General features: G+C 41.3%; 2 protein-coding genes across 3 annotated transcripts in view; one reads left to right on the forward strand and one right to left on the reverse strand.

The window, feature by feature from the left end:
* Positions 1 to 8,336, forward strand: part of KCNE2 (potassium voltage-gated channel subfamily E regulatory subunit 2) — a 228,927-nt gene extending 220,591 nt beyond the window's left edge. Inside the window, exon 3 of the mRNA XM_053386663.1 lies at positions 8,299 to 8,336. The gene's annotated coding sequence lies outside the window, so the exon portion shown is untranslated. The remainder of the gene's footprint in view (positions 1 to 8,298) is intronic.
* The window catches only part of RUNX1 (RUNX family transcription factor 1), a 177,917-nt gene that overhangs the window by 47,373 nt on the left and 107,819 nt on the right, over positions 1 to 22,725 (reverse strand). For both annotated transcript variants that reach the window (XM_053386653.1, XM_053386652.1), the window contains exon 5: positions 12,106 to 12,210. In XM_053386653.1, coding sequence (XP_053242628.1) covers positions 12,106 to 12,210 — 105 coding nt within the window. The remainder of the gene's footprint in view (positions 1 to 12,105; positions 12,211 to 22,725) is intronic.

Consider the following 22,725-nt stretch of genomic DNA (forward strand, 5'->3'; position numbering starts at 1 on the left):
CCACACTGAGTTATAAATTATCACAGGAATGGAAAGGGGAGGGGAGCACAGGACTTGAGAAGTGATTGTATCTTTTACGCCCACTCCACTCCACTTCCCTCCTGCTCTTGTTAAAAAGATAAAAAGAAAAATACTTTTATCTAATACTTTTTTATAGTTCAAATGCAAAAGCCTTTCTTTCATTTGTCAGTAATGCAAATTCAAACTTGGATTCAAGACACTCGGCTCGAATGCAAACACTTGGAGTCGTGCAAGCTGTGTACATATGTAAAATGTCATCGACGTGGTGATTATTTTCAGCCTCGTGGCTTGAACGCCTTGAGGTCAGAATCTTGATTCCAGAGTAACGCCTGGCAGATCTAACAATACATATAAGATACAGTTGTCATTAGAAGTTCAGTTCAGAACTATTTATGCATCCAATTTAACATGTCTGTGAGATGCCTTCCTTTCATATTTTCGTCAGTTGTTATTCTGTGTGGTTTTCAGCATGACTTTGAGGACTGTTATTTTTCTGGCAAGATGTTTAATGATAATAATGAAAAATCTACTGAAATCTATTAGAATAATACATGTAATTAATTAAATGGTCAGTAGACGTGGTTGTTGTCTTTTTATAGCACCGATTGTTGCCAATTCTCTTCATGTTAGATTAGAACCACTTCATGCTACAGAAAAGCACTTGTTTGTGAATGTTGTGATCAATGAAGAGTCTAGGTCCTCTACACAGGATCACTCATGCTGGTTCTTTTGGGTTTTTTGCACATGAACAAGAGATTGGCTGCAGGTTATTAGCCTGCAAATGAAATAAAGAAATAAATCCACATGGTCATCCTCACATGTGACATCTGCACATCATTTTCATCACACATCATATTTCTGCATAGGATGTTGTATACACATGATGCAGTCCAGTAGATACTAATTTTCTTGCAGTTACCAGTGCTTCCAAGAGTTAAAGCAGTTCCCTTTTTGATAGCAATTAAGGGGTAAGATCTAACTTAGTGTGTGAAAAAAACCCCATTCATTCATATGGATCTGCAAAATTATAACGAATGAAGTGGCTGTATGTATGTGAATAGTTAACACCTACAAAATGAAAGATATTAGCAACTACATTCCAAGTATTACTTAAGAGCCCAAACTTAGGAGCCCCAGTTTCAAACCATCACGAATCTATGAATCTGGGGGCCTGGTTTTTGCCAAGTGACACATTTTCAGCCTGACCTACAGCAAAGGATTGTCACAAGCTTAAACTAGGGTTGGGCCAGATGACCTTTGTGGTCCCTTCCAACTCTACAATTCTATGTTTCTACTGAATCTACGTACAACGTTTTACACATATGAAGCAATGAATCATTTTAATTAATTGATCCTCACAAAAACAGAATGTGAATTTAAAACTGAAACAAAGTGTCAGTGGGTTAAGTAATATTTCTCACGTCATCCTATATTTTATCAACATGCAATGTAATCCTGTACATGTTTCCTCAGAAATAACCCATACTGTTTAACGGAACTTACTCCCAAGCAAGTGTGTAACGGATCACAGCCTAAACAAAATGTTTCACATTAATGAAAGAAACCTTAGGGTGGATGGGGCTGGAAATATATTCCTTGGTATTCTTTTTAATTCAAATTCACTATAATCTAATGACTGCTGAGATGATGATGATGATCATGATGATGATAAGAATTTTTTTAGAATTTTAGTACAAAATGTCATATCTTGCTTTTTATGCAAACCTATGCCTTTACCATAAACTCCAATATTATCAAATCAATATTTTCCACAGCTGCCTTTATTTTGCTGTCCCCAAGTCCAACAGGCAAATAAGCAGCATTTGGGGATTGCAGGCTTCTCCATTGAACAACAGGAGTCTTGACCCATGACAATGAACAGCATGCATAGATGAGGGAGAAATATTGCACCATCATCCTTATTCTCAGTTCCTTTATTCATTCAGCATCACTTCTGGAAAAGCCTCCACATAAACAAACTAGGTGTGCAGAACTTTCAGAGGGGTAGACATGTCAGTCTAGTCCAGCAAAAACAAGAGTCTTATTTATAACACGCAATTGGGAATCCTTAAAATGGCAGGTTCTCTAATGAGGCACAGGATACCAGGTGTCATGTGGAATGCACATGCCAACCCCTAAAACTGATCACTCTTATCAGGGCCGGATTTAGGTTTGATGAGGCCCTAAGCTACTGAAAGTAATGGGGCCCTTTATATGTCCAGCTGTCTTTTGTCAACAACAAATTGTCGCTGCTTTTTGTGTTTAATATATGCTATATGGTAATTTATGGATCTAACAGGTATCTTAAGCCATTTGCACGTAACAAAATATGTATTTTATCAAAATAATTGTTGAACTGAAATACAATTAAGAAGTATATTAATAGTGAAATACAATTAGGAAGAAGTATATTAATAGTGAAATAATTATTAAGCTCAACCTGTATGTAGGTTTTATTTTATTTGTTTTTTATCTTATTTTTTTGGAAATGTACATCCAATTGTTTTTTTCATTTAAATTTTTTGGGGGACCCAAGAGAGTGGGGCCCTAAGCTATAGCTTGTTTAGCTTATACGTAAATCCGGCACTGATTGTTATGTGTGAAGGGTCCTGGAGGTGTACACCCAAGTTGTGGATAAGTTCTTGTTTGGAGATAAGCCTGCCCACTGAAGTACCATATTGGCCTGAATATAAGCTGCACTTTCCCCACAAATTCTGACTGTGAAAAGTTAAAGTGCGGCTTAAATTTGTGACCTTACAAAAATTGGCTTTTACAGGACTTCTGGTGAGGCAAGATGGCGGGTGCCACGGCAGCACGTAGCTCCTAGGACCACCAGCACAACACAATTTTAAGGGAGCAGCTTATATTAGGGTACTGTATTTTTCTCTCTTAACCCCCCCCCCCATGAATTTTAAAGATAAGGCTTATTTGCTGGTGCGGCTTATATTCGGGCCAATATGGTAAAAGTAATGTAAAACAGGCACTTGGAATTCTTTTTAAAAGAACTTTTAAAGCGAAGACTAATGCCAGCCAGAATGTGAAGGGTTTAGGAAAAACCTTCCTTTATTTACATGTTCTATCTTCCAGCACTCACCAAAAACAAGTTTGTTTGAGGACATGCAAAAGCAAAGTAAGTGTGGAAGAAGCAGTCTGTTAAGAAAACACTTAAAATGAGGAGAGCCAGATGTCTCAAGGGAAGGGTGCTGCTTTCCTTGCTCCTAATACATTAAACTTGTGCTTCAGAGTTTGCAAAGGGGACCATTACTGCCATAGAAAAAAATTAATCTGGCAAAAAGCATTGAGAATTTCTCCCCTCAGCTCTGATTAGCTGGTGATTCTGGAGTGCCTTTTCAATCGCCTTTAGAGTGAAGTATGCTTGCTAGCATCACTTGAGGGGTTCTTTTTGTAATAAATGTATTCCTTTTACCAGAGCATTAGAAAAAGCGTGCCTCATAGGAGCCAACTCCTAGGGGCTGAAGTCTCTTTGCCCCCCCAATAAAATATTCGAGGCATTGCCATTCAAATAGTGCACAGCATCATGTGATCGATTATGCAGGGCGGGGCTTACCTAACTACCGGTAGGTATATTTGGCATTTCTGGATCTCTCTTTCCACCTCTATCTACTGAGACAAATGGGGACTGTTTAAGTCTCCTGGGAAGAAACTGTATTCATTTTGTCATATTGTGCCTAGTGTTGCTTTGACATTAGAGATACTTGAAGATTTTGCTTGAACCCCATTTTTAAGCAAGCTGACCTGATTTACACTTCTCAGACTAATATGCGGAACAGAACACAGGTATCTTACAGTTTTTACACTTCTCTGAATTTTGAGACAGATTTTAGATTTCAGCTTTAAAAATGTACCAAAATGCATACAAAATGTTTATTTTAAATTTAAAAGTGTTTAAAGATAATGTTAAGATACTGCATACAAAAAAAAATGTATATCTTGGTACATTTTTTGGGGAGGGAACCCTGTAGATTAATGCAGAAACAGGATGAAATTCATTTATGAACACGTGAAATTAAAAATCTGATTTGTCCATCCCTAGTGGACACAAAGTAAATGTTAAACAGCAATAGTAGCAATAGAATATCGACAACATTCATGAGCAAGAATTCCACGCAAGAATTTAACTTAGCTTTAAGAAAGTTAAAATCTTTACAGCCCTTCTCAATCTATGTGTACAGTTAGCAGCATTCTGCATGCAGAATGGCTTCTGTGTATACTGCTTGATTTTCTTCACAAACTGCTGGCAAACAGCTGCCCCACCTATGGAAGTCTGTCTTTACATGCAAAACAGAATCTCTGGATCATGGCCACTGAACTCAGTCACTATAGTAAATTTGTAACAGGGTGTTCCCAGAAATATAATGAACCCATTTCATTTCCAAACTGTCTTTTGAGAGTTAAAAACAGCCACTAGTAACTAAAGCGACTCACTCTACCAATGAAAAGGCCCTCTATGCCATTGCTCATGCCCTGAGTCATCAAAACTTTGCTTAACAAATGGGGTGGTGGAAGGAAAAGTGGATTTTCCCTTGCTTGAATGTTTACTCTTACAACGTGAACCAAAATAACCCACTTGTGATAAAATGAGCAACTCCCCCTGCCTCTGAAATAAACATCTCTGCATGTTGAAACTGGAATGGCTTAGTATTCCCCCCCCTTAACTTCCTTAACAGTCTCTCCATTGTACTAACAGTTTGTTACATACAAGTATTCTTGCAGTTCCCTGCACCCTCTCATGTCGTCCATGGTGCTGCATAGTCTTACGCATGCTATGCTGTTTGCTTCCTCCTTTTCCTCTGCAGCTTGCAAAGAGATATAGTAAGCTACTATATAGTGCTTTGCATGCAGAGTCTCTGAGAAGTTTCCAAACTGCACACAGGCAGATTATTCTTCCCCTTGTTTTCTTTGGCTTGATGAGAACAGCACAGAATGAGTCAAACAGTATTAACTTTCAACAGTGAAGTGGTGTGGTCAACCAAAACTGTCAGCGGCTCAGTCGAAAAGATACAGCCAGCAGGTAACAAAAACCAGCCTAGAATGCCACATACATGTATGTGTAGTAGTAGCAGTAGTAGGTTCAAAAGCCATAACTTTTATATTTAGCTGGCATTACTAATTTTCATTTTGTCAATACATAAACATCTTACAATTTCTGAGCCATTTGTCTTAGAGGCCTATGAGATTAGTCTTTTGGACGATCCATGTCATACATCTGAAGAACACGCAATGCACATTCAAAGCACATGACTCCCCCCCCCCAAATTGAATTCTGGAAACTGTGTCGTGAACTGGCAGGATTACTGGAAGGAGGAAGAGGATCCAATCGAGGGGAGAATTTGGGACAGGGAGACACCAGGGCAAACTGGGGATGGAAGAAGGAAGTACTCACAGGGTGATGGAGGATAGTGAGGGGATGGCAGTCAGTGTAAAGGAACCAGAGCAGCAGAAGCCATCACCAGAGCCAGAAGGGCCCCTGTCTCCATGAACATGGCAGGCTCTGAGTCATAGGGAGCAGTGGAAGAGGTGCTCTAGGAGGCTGAGGCAGGCAAGGACTCACAGCTCCCTAACTGGCCAAGAGGGGGTAGTTAGCTCTGGGAGGCGGTGTGTGATTCCTCAGCTGGAGTAGACTCTGAACAGGTGAGGGCCGCATATCTCATCAAGCCCAGAAGCTGTAATCAGCATGCAAAGTATAAAAGGGAAGCAGAGTTGAGGGGCTGTGTCTGCTCAACTGCTCAGGTTGATGGACCTTGGCTTGAATGCTCCTGGACAACCATGGGACTGTGCTTTGGGGTTGACTTTGAACTGGGTTTCCTGATTACTGGACTTGGCTGACTTGGATTGACCCTGGACTGCATTTTCTGGACTTTGCTGATGTGGATTGACCCTGGACCCTGTTTTCTGACTGTTGGGTTTTGGACTTGACATACTGACTTGCCACCAGGCAGGTCAGGGGCTCAGGACACCCCACCTCAAAGCGCTACAATCCCTGATATCCTTAACAAATTACAGTTCCTAGTATTCTTTGGGGGAAGTCATGCACTTTAAATGTGTGGTGCAGATCTACCCCTTCCAAGCTTATTTCAGAGTGCTGCTGCAGCTGCCCTATAAAGCCCCAAGTGGCCTGACCACCTGCATTCCCGTGTTCCACCATGAAGGCAAAAGAAAGAGAAATGCAAATTGAGAGGCAAAAACTAACAATAAGGTGGCGAAAATAGGTCCCCTCTGGTAGCAATCCAAGCTGTGTAATCTTACACCTTCTCTTCCCCACCCCCACCTGCTACAACCCTTACCCATTTGCTACCACAAAGTTTCTTTGTCTGTAGTTCCTGTATTTGAGCCAGGCTGTTTACTCACTGGCTGCCAGTGAGGGAAGCACTGAGGACAGAGAAACACTCTTTCCATTCTGTGGTGCTACAGCTACCTACTCAAAATGGGAGGAGCAATTTCAGGAAAGGGCTTATGAATCTTCTTAATGCCGAGCACACACTGGATAGGACATTATTCAAGGAGTTCAGATCTCAGTGCACAGAGGTTTGCTGCTTTTTATTTTACTGAGTCCTGCCCTTTTGATAGGAAGGGTGTGTGTGTGTGTGTGTATGTGTATCAGTGGTTGAGAGAGGATCCCCTCTTCTCCTTGCCCAATGAACAATGCTGTCAGTTCAGATCACTGTTGGTGGGGTCTTCACATAGTGGCACTAACACACACACACAGCCTACAGAACTGATAATCAATTCAATGCACATACCACCACCACAACCTGCAGATGGCGGGTACATAGTTCTTTCCCCACACCTCTTGGGCACCCTCAGTAAGCCACATCTCTGAGTAGAAATTTGGCCATGGCTTGATTTCCATAAGGAAAAAAATTAATGGATCATAGATTTATAATTGTAGTGTTTAAAACAGGCTTCCTCAAACTCGGCTCTCCAGATGTTTCAAGACTACAATTTCCATCATCCTTGACCAGCTAGGGATCACTGGAGTTGTAGGCCAAAAACATCTGGAGGGCCGATTTTGAGGAAGCCTGGTTTAAAACAATAAGAACATGAGAGCCCTCCTGGAGCAAACCAAAGGCTTATTCTAGTTCAACATTCTGTTCCCAAAGTGGCCAACTAGAAATCTATGGAAGCCTCACAAGCACTACATGAGATCAAAAGTTCTCCCCCACTCATGATCCTCAGCAAATCATATTCTGAGATAATCTGCCTCTGATACTGGGCTGGCACTAGCAGCTGTTGATAGCCTTATCCTCAAATGGCAGAGAAGCATTTAAAGACACACTCAAAAGAGGGAAAATACATTATTTGTTCATTGAAAAATATAATAACTGAAATAGCCTTGGGGAAAGTAGCTAATTTAAGAATCCTTGTACGTCTACTACATTTCTTGATCTAGGTAATGATTTTCTTCAAAGAACTGGCTCATAGAAAAGCAACTTTGGTTTGTGATTCATAAGCTCAGCACCATGGAAAATAACCTTTTAAGTCTTTTTGGCAAACGCTCCACCAGAATTTATTTAATGAATGCAAGTTTCAGATGCCTCTACAATGGAAAATAAAAGATATCATAAATTGAATGTTCGTTTTAGAAACCATAAAGTAAGATCTCTATCATTGCCATCCTTATTTTCTGTGTAGTTCTATATTTAGATGTGTTTCACTGAGGAAAGAAAGAAAATAGGCTGCTAATGGATAACTACTAGTGATTTCAAAATATTAGTCATCTCAGTGTCCCTTCAATCTTTCTTCCCCAAATATTTTAAAGCTCAAGTGCTTCCTAAAAACTATGCAGCTGGGTGTTGTTGTTTTTTTGGGGGAGTAATATTTATTTCATAAGACTATATACTTACTACATTTAATATCTTTTATATAAGACTTGGTGGGTAACATTTTTTGGTTCTGGGAGCCAGGTCTTTATCAATCCTCCATACTGCAGAACAATTTTGACAGTTGGGTGGGTGCAACCCACCTGTCCATCACATGACAAGATGTCATATCCTTGTGTGAAAATCCACTTGGGAGTCAAAGTACAAAGTCTGTTCATTGGCAGCCCCATGCTTTGTAAGAAGCCCCATGCTGCTTTTAAAAATATGAAATCTTATAGGTTGACATTCTTGGTAGCGCAAAGCTTGATTTGCCAAGAAGACAGCTAGCACGATGGGCCCAGAAGGGATATAATTTTACTGTGTTTCTTGGACCATCTCTCCTAATAAATCTATACCTGGTATAGAATGTATAAGAGCTCCTAGAATATGTAGGTAGAAACATGCCTATTCTCTCTCTCTCTCTCTCTCTCTCTCACGCACACACACACACACACACACACACACACACACACACAGTTGTAGCAGCAGCAGCAGTAGTATTAACAGGATGGATCCATACTAAGTTAATCATGCTTCATTCCAATTCAAATCAATAGAGCAAGTTGTCACGATTTTAATGGAACTGAAGTGTGAATAACACTGTCTGGATGCAATCCAAGAATTACAAGGTACTTGGAGGATGTAGAGCCACTCTTTGAGACCCCCCTGCTCATTTGGAGACCCTCATTTTTAGACCCGTTATTAATTTCACTCCTATGGCATTCCTGTATTTTTTAGGTAATGTCTTCAAGTGGTAGTACTAATGGGCTTATCACAGAAGAAGGGGTGTGCACATGAAAGCTATGAGGAAGTGTGCATTTCCAGGCAACAACAAGAAAAGCAGGTGTTTGTTTTGTCAATGCTGTATGAGCACTGCTAGGCCTGATTCGTCACTGGCTGAACCTAAGATCCAATGCTATGGATAGCCTTCTGCAAGCAGGATAGCTATTGCTGAGGAAACTCCAAGAGGTGGTACAAACATGCTGGTCAGACTAGAGCAGACCAGCTCTGGAAAAGAGAAGGGATGCTGCTACTCATAACCCTCTTCCCTTCATCAAGGAGCTCACAACAGGTACCCAATGATGCACAGGATGTGCCTGTAGCACAACCTGTGCAGATGACGGGTCACCCATCCCTTGCCCAGTAATTATACTGTTGCTGCAAATTGAGTTTGATGGGGGCAGGTGGGAGGTATCTCCACAAGGGCATACATATATGCTCCAGGACTGGAAAGAAGATAGGAAATTGTTTTTAAAGGGTGGGGTAATATTACTGATTGGGGGAGAGATATGTAGCTCAGTACAGTGGTGCCTCGCAAGACGAACGCCTCGCAAAACGAAAAACTCGCAAGACGAAAGAGTTTTCCGTTTTTGAGTCGTTCCGCAAGACGAATTTCCCTATGAGCTTGCTTCGCAAGAAGAAAGCCCATAGGGAAATCTCCAGGGACCTCTTTTAAATGCTGGCGGTGGGGAGCAAAGCCTTTCGCCCCCCTCCGGCCTTCAGAAGAGGTCCAGGAAGGCCGGCGGGGGCCGAAAGGCTTTGCTCCCCACCGCCAGCATTTTAAAAGCGGACCGGGATAGCAGGGAAGCGCGCTGCGCTTTCCCGCTATCCCGGACCGCTTTTAAAATGCTGGCCGTCGGGAGCAAAGACTTTCGCCCACCGCCGGCCTTCAGAAGACCTCCACTGTCCCAGGGGCTTTTAAAATGCTGGCGGTCGGGAGGAAAGCCCTCCTGTCCCCGGAGCTTGCGGGGCGGGAGGTGGGGAGAAGGGCTTTTCTTCCCACCGCCAGCCTTCAGAACAGCCTTCTGAAGGCTGGCGGTGGGAAGAAAAGCCCTTGTCCCCCCCCCCAGCCTTCAGAAGAGGTAGGGGGACAGACTGTCCCCGGACCTGGTCTGAAGGCGGTTTCCATAGGAACGCATTGATTGATTTTCAATGCATTCCTATGGGAAACCGTGCTTCGCAAGACGAAAAACTCACAAGAAGAAAAAGCTTGCGGAATGAATTAATTTCGTCTTGCGAGGCACCACTGTATTCATAAGCCATTCATAATCATTCCATCCGCTTTGTCAAAAGACCAGCTCGATCAGGTACCTCCTGAACTGTGCCAGCTGGTCATTATAAAAGCTGTTTAAGAATTAGTACCTAAGTTTTATTTTCCCCCTTCCTTCCCTGCCTCTTTGTGTGTGTGTGTGTGTGTGTGTGTGTGTGTTAAGATTGTAATCCTATGGACAGCGACTGTCTGGTTTTAACTGACTGTATGCAAGCAACTCTGGGAGGCTTTTTTGGCTAAGGAGCAGTGTACAAATGCTCTAAAGAAATATAAAAATAATAAGTGACATTGTAAGCACGAACCCATGACACTACTGCAGTCACAAACACATAAGGATCTAGCAGGGTTGGGGCAGGGTACTGCATGTTTAAGGCAGCTGAATATCATGGCATTTTGCTTGGAAAAAACAATGTTGCACTGTGAGACTTAATTTTAAAAACATTCTCTAGATTACATATACAGTTGTGTAGACAAACACTTAGATGGAAACTGCATGAAAAGAAAGAGGAAATATTCATCAGTCTGAAGCTCGCAAGATGAACTAGTAAAAACGAAACCGATGAAGAACATTATATATCAAGTCTTCACAGGTCTGTTAAAGTCAGTGCCAGTGTTCTATCGGTATTAGTGATTGCCACGATTTCACACAAAGGGTTGTTTTTTAATATACAGAATTGATTTGGAACTCAATCCTAACTTGCAATGCTCTCCCTCCCACGGCCGCTTGTTTCTATGCTCTTCCCATTTTGACTTCTGCTACAGCCACACTGCCTCTGCCAAATGTGCGTGTGCGTGTGGCGGGGTGGGGAATAAGAAGAAACCACAAACCTCAGCATACAAGAGGATATTTCAATACAAATATGAGTATTCTACAGTAAAGTTAATTATTGCCTTGGGCAATGAGAAAGGAACGTATTGCATTAATTCAGCAACGAGGTGGCTTTGGGGTGGGGAATTTCCCCTCCTGAACACACTGTACTCATGTGAGTATTTTGAATTTATCCCTGGAGATACCATATATTGTTTGCTCATTCTTAATTGTTAAAAATGGGAAGAAAAAAAATATGGCAGACACTTGACTGAAGATCTGCGCCTCAGTGGAATAAATTCCATCTGCCTGCTTGAAGTGTTGCCTTCAAGAATTACTTGTTTTCTTAAGCTGCAAACCGGCATGAGATACAATAAGCTGCACACGAGAGCAACTGTTTGCCGTTTTTCGGCCTCCCCCACCCCTTTCACCTCTGTTCCATCTGCCAGCTTCGAGGGGATGGGGGGGGGGAGTCTGAACAGGGCTATTTTGTTTCTAAAATTAAAATCCCTAAATTCCAAAGTGAGCAAGAAATGCTGAAGAATATGCATGGTGTGTTTGAAATCCCACATCCTTTGTCAATTTCTGCATCTACTATCCCTCTTCATTCTCTTCAAAAAGACATTTCAACTGTCTCTTTCCAAATCAATAGCCATGCAAAACAGATCCCTAGGGGAGCCCCCCTCCCCCGCAGTGCAAGTCTGGTTTAAAACAGTGTGACTTCCTAGCTAACTGATTTCCCCAAACCATATAGCTAGAGATCTAAAATGTGGCCAGTCAGATTGAACAGTGCAGTTTTTACACATGTTCACTTGGATTGAACCCCATTGAGTTCAATCTCCCAAAGAACTGTGTCTAGCAGGGGCAGGGAACTTTTTTCAGCCTGGGGGGCACATTTCCTTTGGGGAATCTTCTGGAGGTCACACGCCAGTGAGGGAAGGCAGGGCCAGAGGCAAAAGTGGGCGGGGCAACAAATGAAAATTTTGCTTTTGTACAGTTGGCTGCACCTCCAGGAAACAAAAGGCATTTTCAGTGTTAGAAGGCACATTCTAGCCAGGCAGAAACACTCAAGGGGAGTGTGAAGCAAGGTCAGTGAAAGGAATGGCCTGGAGAGAGGAGCTCGGGCTGGGGAGGGGATTTAGTGTGGGAAGTCCCAAGAGCCTGAGATAAAGGCTTGAAGGACTGCAGTTGGCCCAAGGCCCCCACCCAGGTACACAGGAGTACAGCCTTAGTAAATTTAATTGTAAGATCAGATTCAAAGTTTATTAAATAGAATGGTATGTGTGTGTGTGTTCATTCTATTTCTGTGTCTTTAGGTTAGGACTTCATGTTATCTGAATACTTACTTCTTGGTTCTCGAGGCCCATCCACTGTGATCTTGATGGCTCTGTGGTACGTGGCTACTTGTGGAGGATTTGTGAAGACTGTGATGGTCAATGTGAAGCTCTTCCCTGAAACAGAAAAGAACATTTACTTTTACACCTGATTCATATTAGTCACCCTTGAGCTATAAAAACATTGAAAACTATTTGATGTATCGGTGAACATATTCAATTTAACTTAACTGACACGAAAGCTTGAAAGAACATTCAGATCAGCAGGTGGAGGTAGGACCGATTGATTTTTTAAAAATAAATAAAAAAATACAGTAAATAATGTATTTCATTAAAAAGTTTCATCAAGTTCAAAAATAAAATAAAATGCTATCGAACAGCAGATGCCTCAGTTTCTTACACCAAATCTGTTTCGTGCTTTTTTGTGGTTTACTCCAGAAAGTCAGTTTCCTATGAATTGCAATGTTGAAAGAAAATGTTCCATTAAAAAAAACACTAGATAAAAAGTTTTATTTAAAATAATACAGGGTTGCCAATTGTTGCCCTTGTGCTTATGGTAAGAAGGCCTATTGATCCAGCAAATACCTCCGTCAAGAAGAAAGCAGGGGAGGCAATGTTTGCCAGCTTGCACTTCCCCACACTGTCTTCCACCTTGTTCCATGCTGACAATTTTCTAGGATTTTGGGTGCTGCGGGATCAAAAGCTCTTCTATGACAACCAGGACAGCAGTGGGATTCCATCCACAGAAAACTGATCTGTGGTTACGATTTGTGGTTACAATATGGCAAACCAAGGAAGACCCGATTTCATGTTTACAGAAGACTACCTTTTAACCACAAACTAAATAAACCACAAGACCACAAAGGCACACACCTATATGTGTCACTTGTTGCTCACTGATAATTCTATTTGATGGACTTTTTTTTTGAAGTTTTTTTATTCACTGCTTATACTACCACATTGTTAGCTGGTGTGTTAGATTTGATGACAGCTATTCACACAATGGTGGCTCTGTGGGTTAAACCACAGAGCCTAGGACTTTCAGATCAGAAGGTCAGTGGTTCGAATCCCCGTGATGGGGTGAGCTCCCATTGCTCGGTCCCTGCTCCTGCCAACCTAGCAGTTTGAAAGCACCTCAATGTGCAAGTAGATAAATAGGTACCACTTCGGCGGGAAGGTAAACGGTGTTTCTGTGCGCTGTTCTGGTTCGCCAGAAGCTGCTTAGTCATGCTGGCCACAGGACCCGGAAGCCGTACGCTGGCTCCCTCGGCCAATAAAGCGAGATGAGCGCCACAACCCCAGAGTCGGTCACAACTGGACCTAATGGTCAGGGGTCCCTTTACCTTTTTACCCTTTACTCACACATTGCGTATGAATGGAGTCCTAGCACAGTATGCACTGAATCCAGATATAGTCATGTGAAGAGTTGAACTCAATAGAGGTCTGTCATGCCTAACTCAAGTCTCAATCATTTCAATGGCTCTACCCTATGAAGCAGAAGCAGCAGTAGTAATAACTCCTTCAAGCCTAAAATTCAGATGGGAGTCTCTGGAGTCAATGGAAGGCTAGAAAGTGTCTCAGATCAACCTCTGCTCCATCAGTTGAGGAAGGGGGTGGTGAGGGAAGGAAAGTATCTCCACTGCTGTTGAAATAGTGGGAATAGTTTGCTCTTTGTTCATTTCAATTTTTAAGAGATAAAGACCTAATTTAAGACCAATTTACTAAAAACTTCCTTTGGCTTGATGCCTGGGGCAAACTGAATAAGGTTCTATGTTAGTATATTTAATCCTGTACCTGGCAAGTCTGGCAAGTCTATTCTCATTGTCTCACCGCATAAGTTACCATTTATGTAACATTTGTAAAGCCAAAGGCCCAGGCCACAGCACCATGCCCAGAATTTCCATCAAAATGATAAGTGCACACTGCACTGTGAACAAAAGTGCTTTATGAGATTTAGCTCATTTCTCCTTGTGGCAATAATGTGACATAGGTCTGCAATGTCATTTCCCTTTTACAAATGGTAGCAAGTAGCAGTCACCTTTGTGCTTATGAAAAACAATTCACTGTGGCAAATTGCAGCTGGGGTTGGGGTGGAGGTGATGAGCGCTGCATTCCCTCCGGGCAAATTTGTCAAGGGGGCTCATGCCAGCAATAGCTGAAATATTCTGGATTAACTAATTCTGGATAAAGACCATCCTGCTTCGGTCTTCAACATGGCTACCTCAGATTAGAATTCCCAGTCCCTTTGCAGGTCTCGTGCATCTAGCAATTCCATACGGCTTGATAATCTCATCTCTCTCTCTCTCTCTCTCTCTCTAACCAGAATAGCTACTGAAAGTAAGCAAGTGAAAGTAATTTATTGGAGCAGGAGCCTACCAATTTGTTATTGAGCACCTTGTGAAGGGAGGGAGAGTTATTTTCCTCAAATCATAGAAGTGGGGCATTTACATTTATTTTTATTTTTTAAAATTAATTAAATAAAATGCCACCTGTTCCGAGAGTGGGGAAGTGAACACTTTCAAAAGCCATGAGAAATATGGAAGGAACAAACAGAACGGAAGGAAGTTTGAGGGGCTGGAAGAGTGAAGCAGCTTCAGGAGCCATCAGGGGAGGCAGAGCGTGGCCTCTGGGCCAACAGGCTACCCACCTGTGAATTACAGTGTGTACATTTATTTCATATCTTTATAGACTGCTTATTACCAAAACATATAAGTAGTATACAAATGCTAGCTAGCTAGCTAGATAGATAGATAGATAGATAGATAGATAGATGATAGATAGAGTGTGTGTGCGCGCACATGCGGACGTGTGTCCACGTGAGCTTTGGTAGCAGGCTTAGCCATTTTCTCAACAAGGTTTCTTCAGCTGCCCACACATCATACATTTAACTACATGGATTCCCCTGAAAAATTCTGTGACATATACCTTACCCTCACAGAGCTGCAGTTCCAAGCACCCTCTTAACCAACTACAGTTCCCAGGAATTGAGTGCTTTAAAATAGAAATTAAGCCAAACTGGCACCCTTGCACAAAATACTGTAGACCTCACACAGAGCTGTGAGGTGAATGAACATTAATGTAAACAATCAGAATAGCTTCCTGGAGTGAGGCATTTGTAACATTTCTGTTACAAAATGTAGCCAGATGTCTGTTCCCCTTCTGAGAGCCGGATTAGATGTGATGTTTGTCCTGATATGCTTGATTTTTAAATCAAGGAAGCAGCTTTAACTTTTTGGACCCATTACAGTTGTGATCAGAATTGCCTCTCTGTGGCTGCAGTTTTCAAAATCTCCCAATGGCTCCAATCAAAGCTTTCCTCCTTTTGTGAATTTAAGGATGGAGGATTCGGATCTACCACGTACACTGGCTATTAAAAAAAAACCCCAGACATGCCACAGATTTTTTATTTCTTGAAATTCAGATGTGCTGCGTGATATTATTTGTCAAATGTTTATTAATTTCACTAATCCACGTTTAAGGCATGTGCAGCAGTCCTAATCCATGGATGTTTACTCAGAAGGAAGTGCCCCCATTCAATGTAGCTTATCCCCAAGTAAGCATGCAGGTAGAAATCAGTTGTCTGTTTTAATGATCACTCAGGAATCTTCCCTGCTTCTAGCAATGCACATTGCCACTGTTATACGTCTACCAATTTAAATGTTGCAACATCATCTCCAGCTGGTGCAGGAAAGACATTCTCTCACTTGACCACATCAGATGCTAGCCTACACTGCCCTGTGTCTAGACCATGATGCAACCTCATCGTGACATTGTTGGTGGCAGTTTGAGTATGTAAACTCCCTGTGCTGGAACCTGTTTCATCTGCAATGTGGAATCATGCTGCAATGTGTCCCCTTGACTTATTCGCTGGATGTTGCCATTACTTACTCAGTTTAACCTGAGTCTGAGATGAGTGAAGACCTCCAGGCCTCCAGGTTAATTTCTGGAGCAAGGAGGAACAACTCTTACAAACTCTCTTGGTTACCACTGAACAGAGTCTAATCCATTCACCCTCCTCCTGAATTCTGCAGCCTGAGCACTGGCAATCTGGAATGCAGGTGGGACAGATCCTTGAGCTACATAAAAACATAGAATCATGCAATTGTAGAGTTGGAAGGAATCCCGTCCAAATATTTTTGTTTTGTTTTTAAAATTATTTACTTAGATGTGTGTTGAGTCCCACAAAAGTCTCAAAGCAACTAATTGCAATAATGCAAAAAGAAGAATGATACATTAAAAAAAATCAATTTTGGAAGCAATGCATTAAAAATTATTTATTATTCCATTTATATTCTACCTTTTCTCCCATGAGCTAAAAGGGGTGTACATTGTTTTCCACCTCCCCGTGTTATCCTCACAACAACCCTGCAAAGCAGGCTACACGGAGAAGCTGTGACTGGTCCAGCGAACTCCCCACAGCTGAGTGGGGAACGGTACCCTGACCTCTCTGGACCCAGGTCCTAGTCCAATATGCCAGCCACTACATCAGGCAAAAACTCACTATACCATTCACACTCAAAAATCAAACACTAGATGTTTTCATTCAACCACAAGATGAACCAAGACCCAAATACCTGGGAGAATAAAAATACCAGTGACGGTGCCATTGATTAAAGAACCATTAGAAGGGAGCAAGAACTGCTCATCAACAGCACCAGGACAGCAGGCTAAGCAGACACAGAGGTCGCCTAGTAATTATTTCAATATTCATAGATAAAGATAAAAATTAGTGCATACAAATTTTATGCAAACCTGTATCCTCCGTGGTCTTCTTTTTTGGGTGGGGTGGGGAATGCATTTTCTCTCTTTATGTTATAAGCAAGCAGCAACTTTGGACCTCCTTCCTCCACTCTCTTCTCTGATGCCAAGTATAATGAATGACAGGGAGCTTCTGCTCCCTGCCTCCATTTCATTGGTTTGTGCTGGTGGGCAGAAGGAAACTCAGTTTATGGTGATGATGTCACACCATGCTTTTGTATTAACAGATGTTGCCAGCCAGGAACAAGAGAGAGGAGGAAGATAATCAGGGTTGGTGTTTTGAGTATCCTTGGCAATATCTCATTCTGGCCCAAGTTTTCCCCATTACATTAAGGAAAGATAAGAGATATCTGGAAGCAGAACAGGAGAGAGAGAAAACTCCTTTAACCTGGTCTTTCAGCCTTCACTGTGACTGCCAACTTATTAATGATATGAAAGAACAGCTATTTGGAAAAAGAATGGGGAAGTGTACTACGATATAACATTGCATCCTTTGGTAAACTGTAGAGAGGAACACCCACAAGGTTGCAGAATTTATAGACCAGCAGGGAGAGAGAAAAACAGTCAATCCACTTCCCTTCATATTTGTTATCCTCCAACCCCCTTGCAATACAAGTCTTTAGATACACTTTTCAAACTTTGAATCCAGTGTTCAAATAGTACGTTGCTGGTTTTTACCGACACCAAAACACCCAGCCTTAATGCACACAGGGCCAAACCCTTGCCCTCTTTAGTCAGGCCTTTATGAAGGCTCCATTGTCTGGTAAAATTATGAATGATCTGTGCCTCATCTGACTCAGTCTCTGCAATCATCATTAGTTAGTCTGCAACTTTGCTGCAGGCTCCCATCCTTCCATGTACTTTTTGTTCCCTGCAGCTTTACATATTTGCAGTCTGTACTTCCACATTTCTCTAGCCATACACCCACCAGTTCTCCAGCTATGAAGCAAAAGTCTTTGCTGATTGTGTAATTCCTCTTTTTTGCATGCTCAGTTTTATAGCTTCTTAAGACATCTGTCTTATCTATATTAATCCTCTGTATTGGAAAATGATTTTTTTTAAAAAGCAAGACTTGATAATTTTAGGTAGACTGTTGCTTCAAGAATGAAATGTCTAGACTAGAGATGGGAAACCTATGACCCTTCAAGTGTTCCCTGGCTCTAACTCCCATCAAGCCCTAGCCAACTTGGCCAATGGCCAGGGATGATGGGAATTGTAGTCCAGCAACATATGGAGGGCCACAGGTTCTCCGCCTCTTGCTCTACGTAGTTGAAGCAATTAAAGTATCACTGCAAAACAGTCCCCAAAATTTAATTTTGAATTTAAAAAAAAAAAAAATTGGAAGAAGCAATGGCAAGACTAACTCTTGCTTATGTGAGTAATTTTGTTGGAAAGAAGAAAACCCTTTCATGTGCCTGAAAATGTACCATATCTACAATATTAAAGAGTTTATGTGTTTCTTTCATATTGTGGTTATTACAATAGCCCTTACCTCATTTAGTGTGACCTATTTAAACCATTGTTAGGTAATAATCTGAGGAAGTATGCAATTATCTATGCTAAAAATTGATGACAGTTTTGTCTGCTTTGCAGTTATTCTGTGACCAGTGTGGAATGTGCACTCAGTCTATAGACCCAGGATATGACTTTTTGATTATTAAAGTGCATGTTTTAAATTTAAAAAACACACATTTTTCATTTGGTTACTTTCTCATTAGTGTGTGTTTCAGGTACAGTTTCGTTTCTGTACCAGGGTTGTTTCACTTCTCAGAATCACCATACCAGCTGGGTGATACTATCCTCCTCCATCACTGCTCCAAAAGACCCTAAAGCTGCACTCTCTCTCTCTCTCTCTCTCTCTCTCTCTTGCCAGTCATTCACAGAATGTAGGCAGCAGCAACTTCTATAGGGAAGCTTCCCTGATCATTTAAGGAACTTGGTAAGTCATGAACTTTTAAAATACTGTTGTGTCAACATATATGTAGTTCTTTATTTCATGCTATTCATGGATAAAAAATAAATAGGTAGCACAGTAAAAACACAGCTTGGTACATCCTGTGAGTGGCGTGCATGCTGGTTTACTAAACTGTGACAACAGAAGATGTAAGATCTGCGTGCACTGTAAATTTAAAGTGACTTTCAAGATCAACACCTTCCCATTCTTTTACTGAAGTCTTATTCACCTGACCATACTTCCTCACAATTATTGTTAATGCCACTCATTCCCAGAGACTCAGATCCTGAAAATACAGGGGGGCAAAGTCTGGGAACTAGAGTAGTGCCTGGAAGAGCAGAGGACCTGGTGGAACAGGTGTTTAGGTGAGTGATGTTGTAGGAAGGGGAACAGAAGCCGGAAACTGGCTCAGCAAGATCTTGACCGTGCCTGGGTAGTTCCTGATGGAGCTTTATGGAAAAGGGGTGGCTGAGCAGAGCAAAAGTCAAACAGGGGCAGGACAGTGGCAAGGGGAAGCTTATCTACCTGATACTCTCACCCAACATGGAAATGTACTTATTCCCCTGGAGGCCCTCAGATGAAGTCTAAAAGCCTGAAACTTCAGGCCAAAACCTAGGGCAATCTTAACTCCTGCTTTCAAGAGTAGGACAGGTCCTGCAAAGTAGGAAGGTGACTCTTCCTAGATTTGCATGCTAGAAATGCGACAGGAAGCACAGTGCAAGTGAGACTCTGCTTCTTGGTTGCAACTGAAAGGACTATGTGGGGTTTTCCACATCATGATAAACTGTGGCCCTCTTTTCTTTGTATGATTTCTGCTTTCCACAGAGAAGTATATTATGAGCATGTCTCCATTTCTTCCTAACTCTGGCCCTTAGAGGAAAAGAAGCCTTCCGTCATTGAATGTCTTCTCAGCTTTCCTTACATGAAAGGAAGCTCAGTGTAGCCGTGGAGTTTTTTTTAAGAGCTTCTGTTTGTTCTCTTCTACATCCACAATTAATATAACCAAGGTCTGTAGTCCAGAATCATGGTGGAGAGGTGGAATTCATAAAGGTTGCATTGAAGCATTAACTATCACTCTAGTAGATGGCACCACTGCTTACAATGCAATACAAAACATAAGATATAAGGCTACTTTTACCTAACTTTAGATATATAGGGTTGATGAAAGACATAAACGATAATAAATAAATAAAAGGACCTTTCACCTGCAGATACCCCTGTGTGCTGTGCAAAGGCATGTGTATGGCAAATATGAGAGAGGGTTAAGAAGGATGGTCAAAACCAGAAGAGAGTGGGGAAAGACTGCCAACTTTAATAAACAACATCCCATATAAAACAATTATTTTAGGAATAGCGTCTTTGGCTAAAAGCCTCATGCTTTTAAGGATTAGTTGATGCTTTTAAATAAAACCAGCTCTTAATGGAGAAGCAGAGCAGCCTCTGACTACAAGTGGAGCTGCTTCTATAAGGCAGTGATAATAAAATTCTTATAAGCATGGGTGGAGACACTAATTACAGCACAGGAGGAATGTAATGCTGTTGGGTGCCCTACTACACCTCAAGAGCACAATAGCCACACAAAAGGATTATGCAGCTTTATTGTTACTGTGTAATGCCTACTGTGAAAATATTATTGAAGGGTGGAAGGCATGAGAATGATTCAGACATATTTGCATGATATTAATGTCTGACAAGAAGATGGAAAGATTAACTTACAGAGGAGTTACTATTTCCATGCAGAGAGTGCTAGTACCAGTTTAACTTCCTTATTTCCAGCCAGACACTGGATTTTGCATCAAGAGGCCTGTTCGCTCCTCCAGAACTTAAAGTGATCTTCAAGTCTCCAGCCATTTATACTTTGTTTATCCTTTCAGACGAGAACTAGCTCAACAGTTAATAGTTTTCATGCAAAATATATTCTCCAGAAAGTGAACTTTGAATACCTGTTTTCTTTGTTTTGAAGCATCTATGAAGAAGAAGATACTCTGAGAAGATGTATCTTTTTTAACTGCAAAAGGTCCATTTTTTTAAAGTGGATCTGTTGTGCTAGGGTGATGGTAAGAGAGGAGGATTTAGGAGAATGTGACTGGTTTGGCCACACTGGGCACAGAGCCTGGGGGCACAATTATTTAGAATGGAGTGTGAGAGGCTGGGGGTGCTGAATTTTGGCACTGCACCCTGCTGAAATTTGAGACCCCAGAGTTTGCCACTGATGGTGATAAATCTCCTTTAATTGTACAAACCTAAATGTGTGTGTTGCAGGCCCTTTCTGCCTCTGGACCTTTGGAATCTTGTGGCCTGCTCTGACTGTGGATTCCATGGCCAGCTGCTGAGACTGGCTCTCAAACTCTGTCACACAACAAGGTTGGAGGCACTTATCACTATGGGTTTCATAGTCACGGAGCAAACGATGAAGAGAATACATAAAAACCCAAAGAAAAATATAGCTGTGTTTCACATTACAAGTATGAAATAACTCTCCTGCTTGAACATAACATTCTCGAACACAATTTTACTTTCCTTAAAATGAGCAAAATGTTAATGATACCTTGAGATATATATATGTGTGTGTGTGTGTGTGTGTGTGTGTGTGTGTGTGTATTTCATCAGCAGATAGTTGCTGTTGCTGAATTACATGGTTCTCTTTCTCTTCCTTAAAACAAAAACTTTTCAACTGATTGCAAATGAACCCACGTCTTTGCAAAGAAGTACAAGATGCTTAACTAAAAGGTTACATGTTATCCTACCCTATCAAAATACTAATTCTTCTTTTTTAAAAAATCATAATGGCCCTATTTTTAACTGCAGGTCAGCATTTGTTTTTCCCAGGCAGATTGGTGCTAAAAGATGACTTCACCAAAATGTGGATCAAAACTCAAATCAAAAGGAGCTGGCAGCCAGCATTGCTCAAGCTGAATATGTCAGCTACTGAGTCAGTGAGGTAACCTGGGCTGCCATAAACAGAGCCTGCTAAGCTGAGCTACGCTTCTGTGATAACGTAAAATACAAAAACAGCTGCAAGATAGCGCACCAACTCATCCTCATAAGCCTCAGTGAAAACAAAATGTGCAAGCACCGCTCAGCACAACCAAAAAACAAGGAGATTTATTGTTATTAGATTTAGGGCAGTGGCTCAACATTTGGCGCAATATTTGTTTACCACTCTCATATGCCCAGAGACAGGAAGCTCCAAAGAAGAAAAAATAACTTTCCCAAAACCATTTCATGATTAAGATTCGCACAGTTGCAGCCAGCAGTTCTGAAGGCTAAGGTCACAAAATGTGCCTTATTAAGAGAATTCATGTGGTAGGAATACTGAAATAAATCTTGAGCATGATTTGTAGCTATAACCCTTTTATTTACATTTTAGAGAAAAATGGTTACATGCACCCACAATAGCTCTGACATACTGGACTGTCAAAGGAAAAAACAATTATATAGATGCTGACACTTGAACGCTGTACAGCCTTTTAAATAATATCATACAATCACATACACAAAAATTAAAAAAAAACCTGTTTAAAGAAGTTCTAATGCATTCAAAGTAAGGAGTTACGGTCAGAGACACTGCTTATATTATTGCATCTGAGACATACACAGATCATTTTTGTAAAATGCCATAAAGAAATCTAATCCTCGCCCATTATTTTTCTCCTTGCTGATGCTTTTTAGTTGAAGGTTCATCTTTGTGGATCAAATTTAAATAACAGAATGCTTGTGAGCTGGCAAGAGGCACACAAACCACATCATGTTTTCAATTCAAATATTCTAATTGAAATGTATCATATAGCCCCTCAGACAATCGGCAATTCATACCAAAAAATGTTGGCATTACATTCAAGTTGTCTTTTTATGCCAGCTATGTTTGTACTGTTTTATAAATATATCTTCCCCCACAGTCTAAGAATCTACAAGAGTTA

Source organism: Podarcis raffonei, chromosome 4, assembly GCF_027172205.1.
Source record: "Podarcis raffonei isolate rPodRaf1 chromosome 4, rPodRaf1.pri, whole genome shotgun sequence".
Taxonomy (NCBI): Eukaryota; Metazoa; Chordata; class Lepidosauria; order Squamata; family Lacertidae; genus Podarcis; species Podarcis raffonei.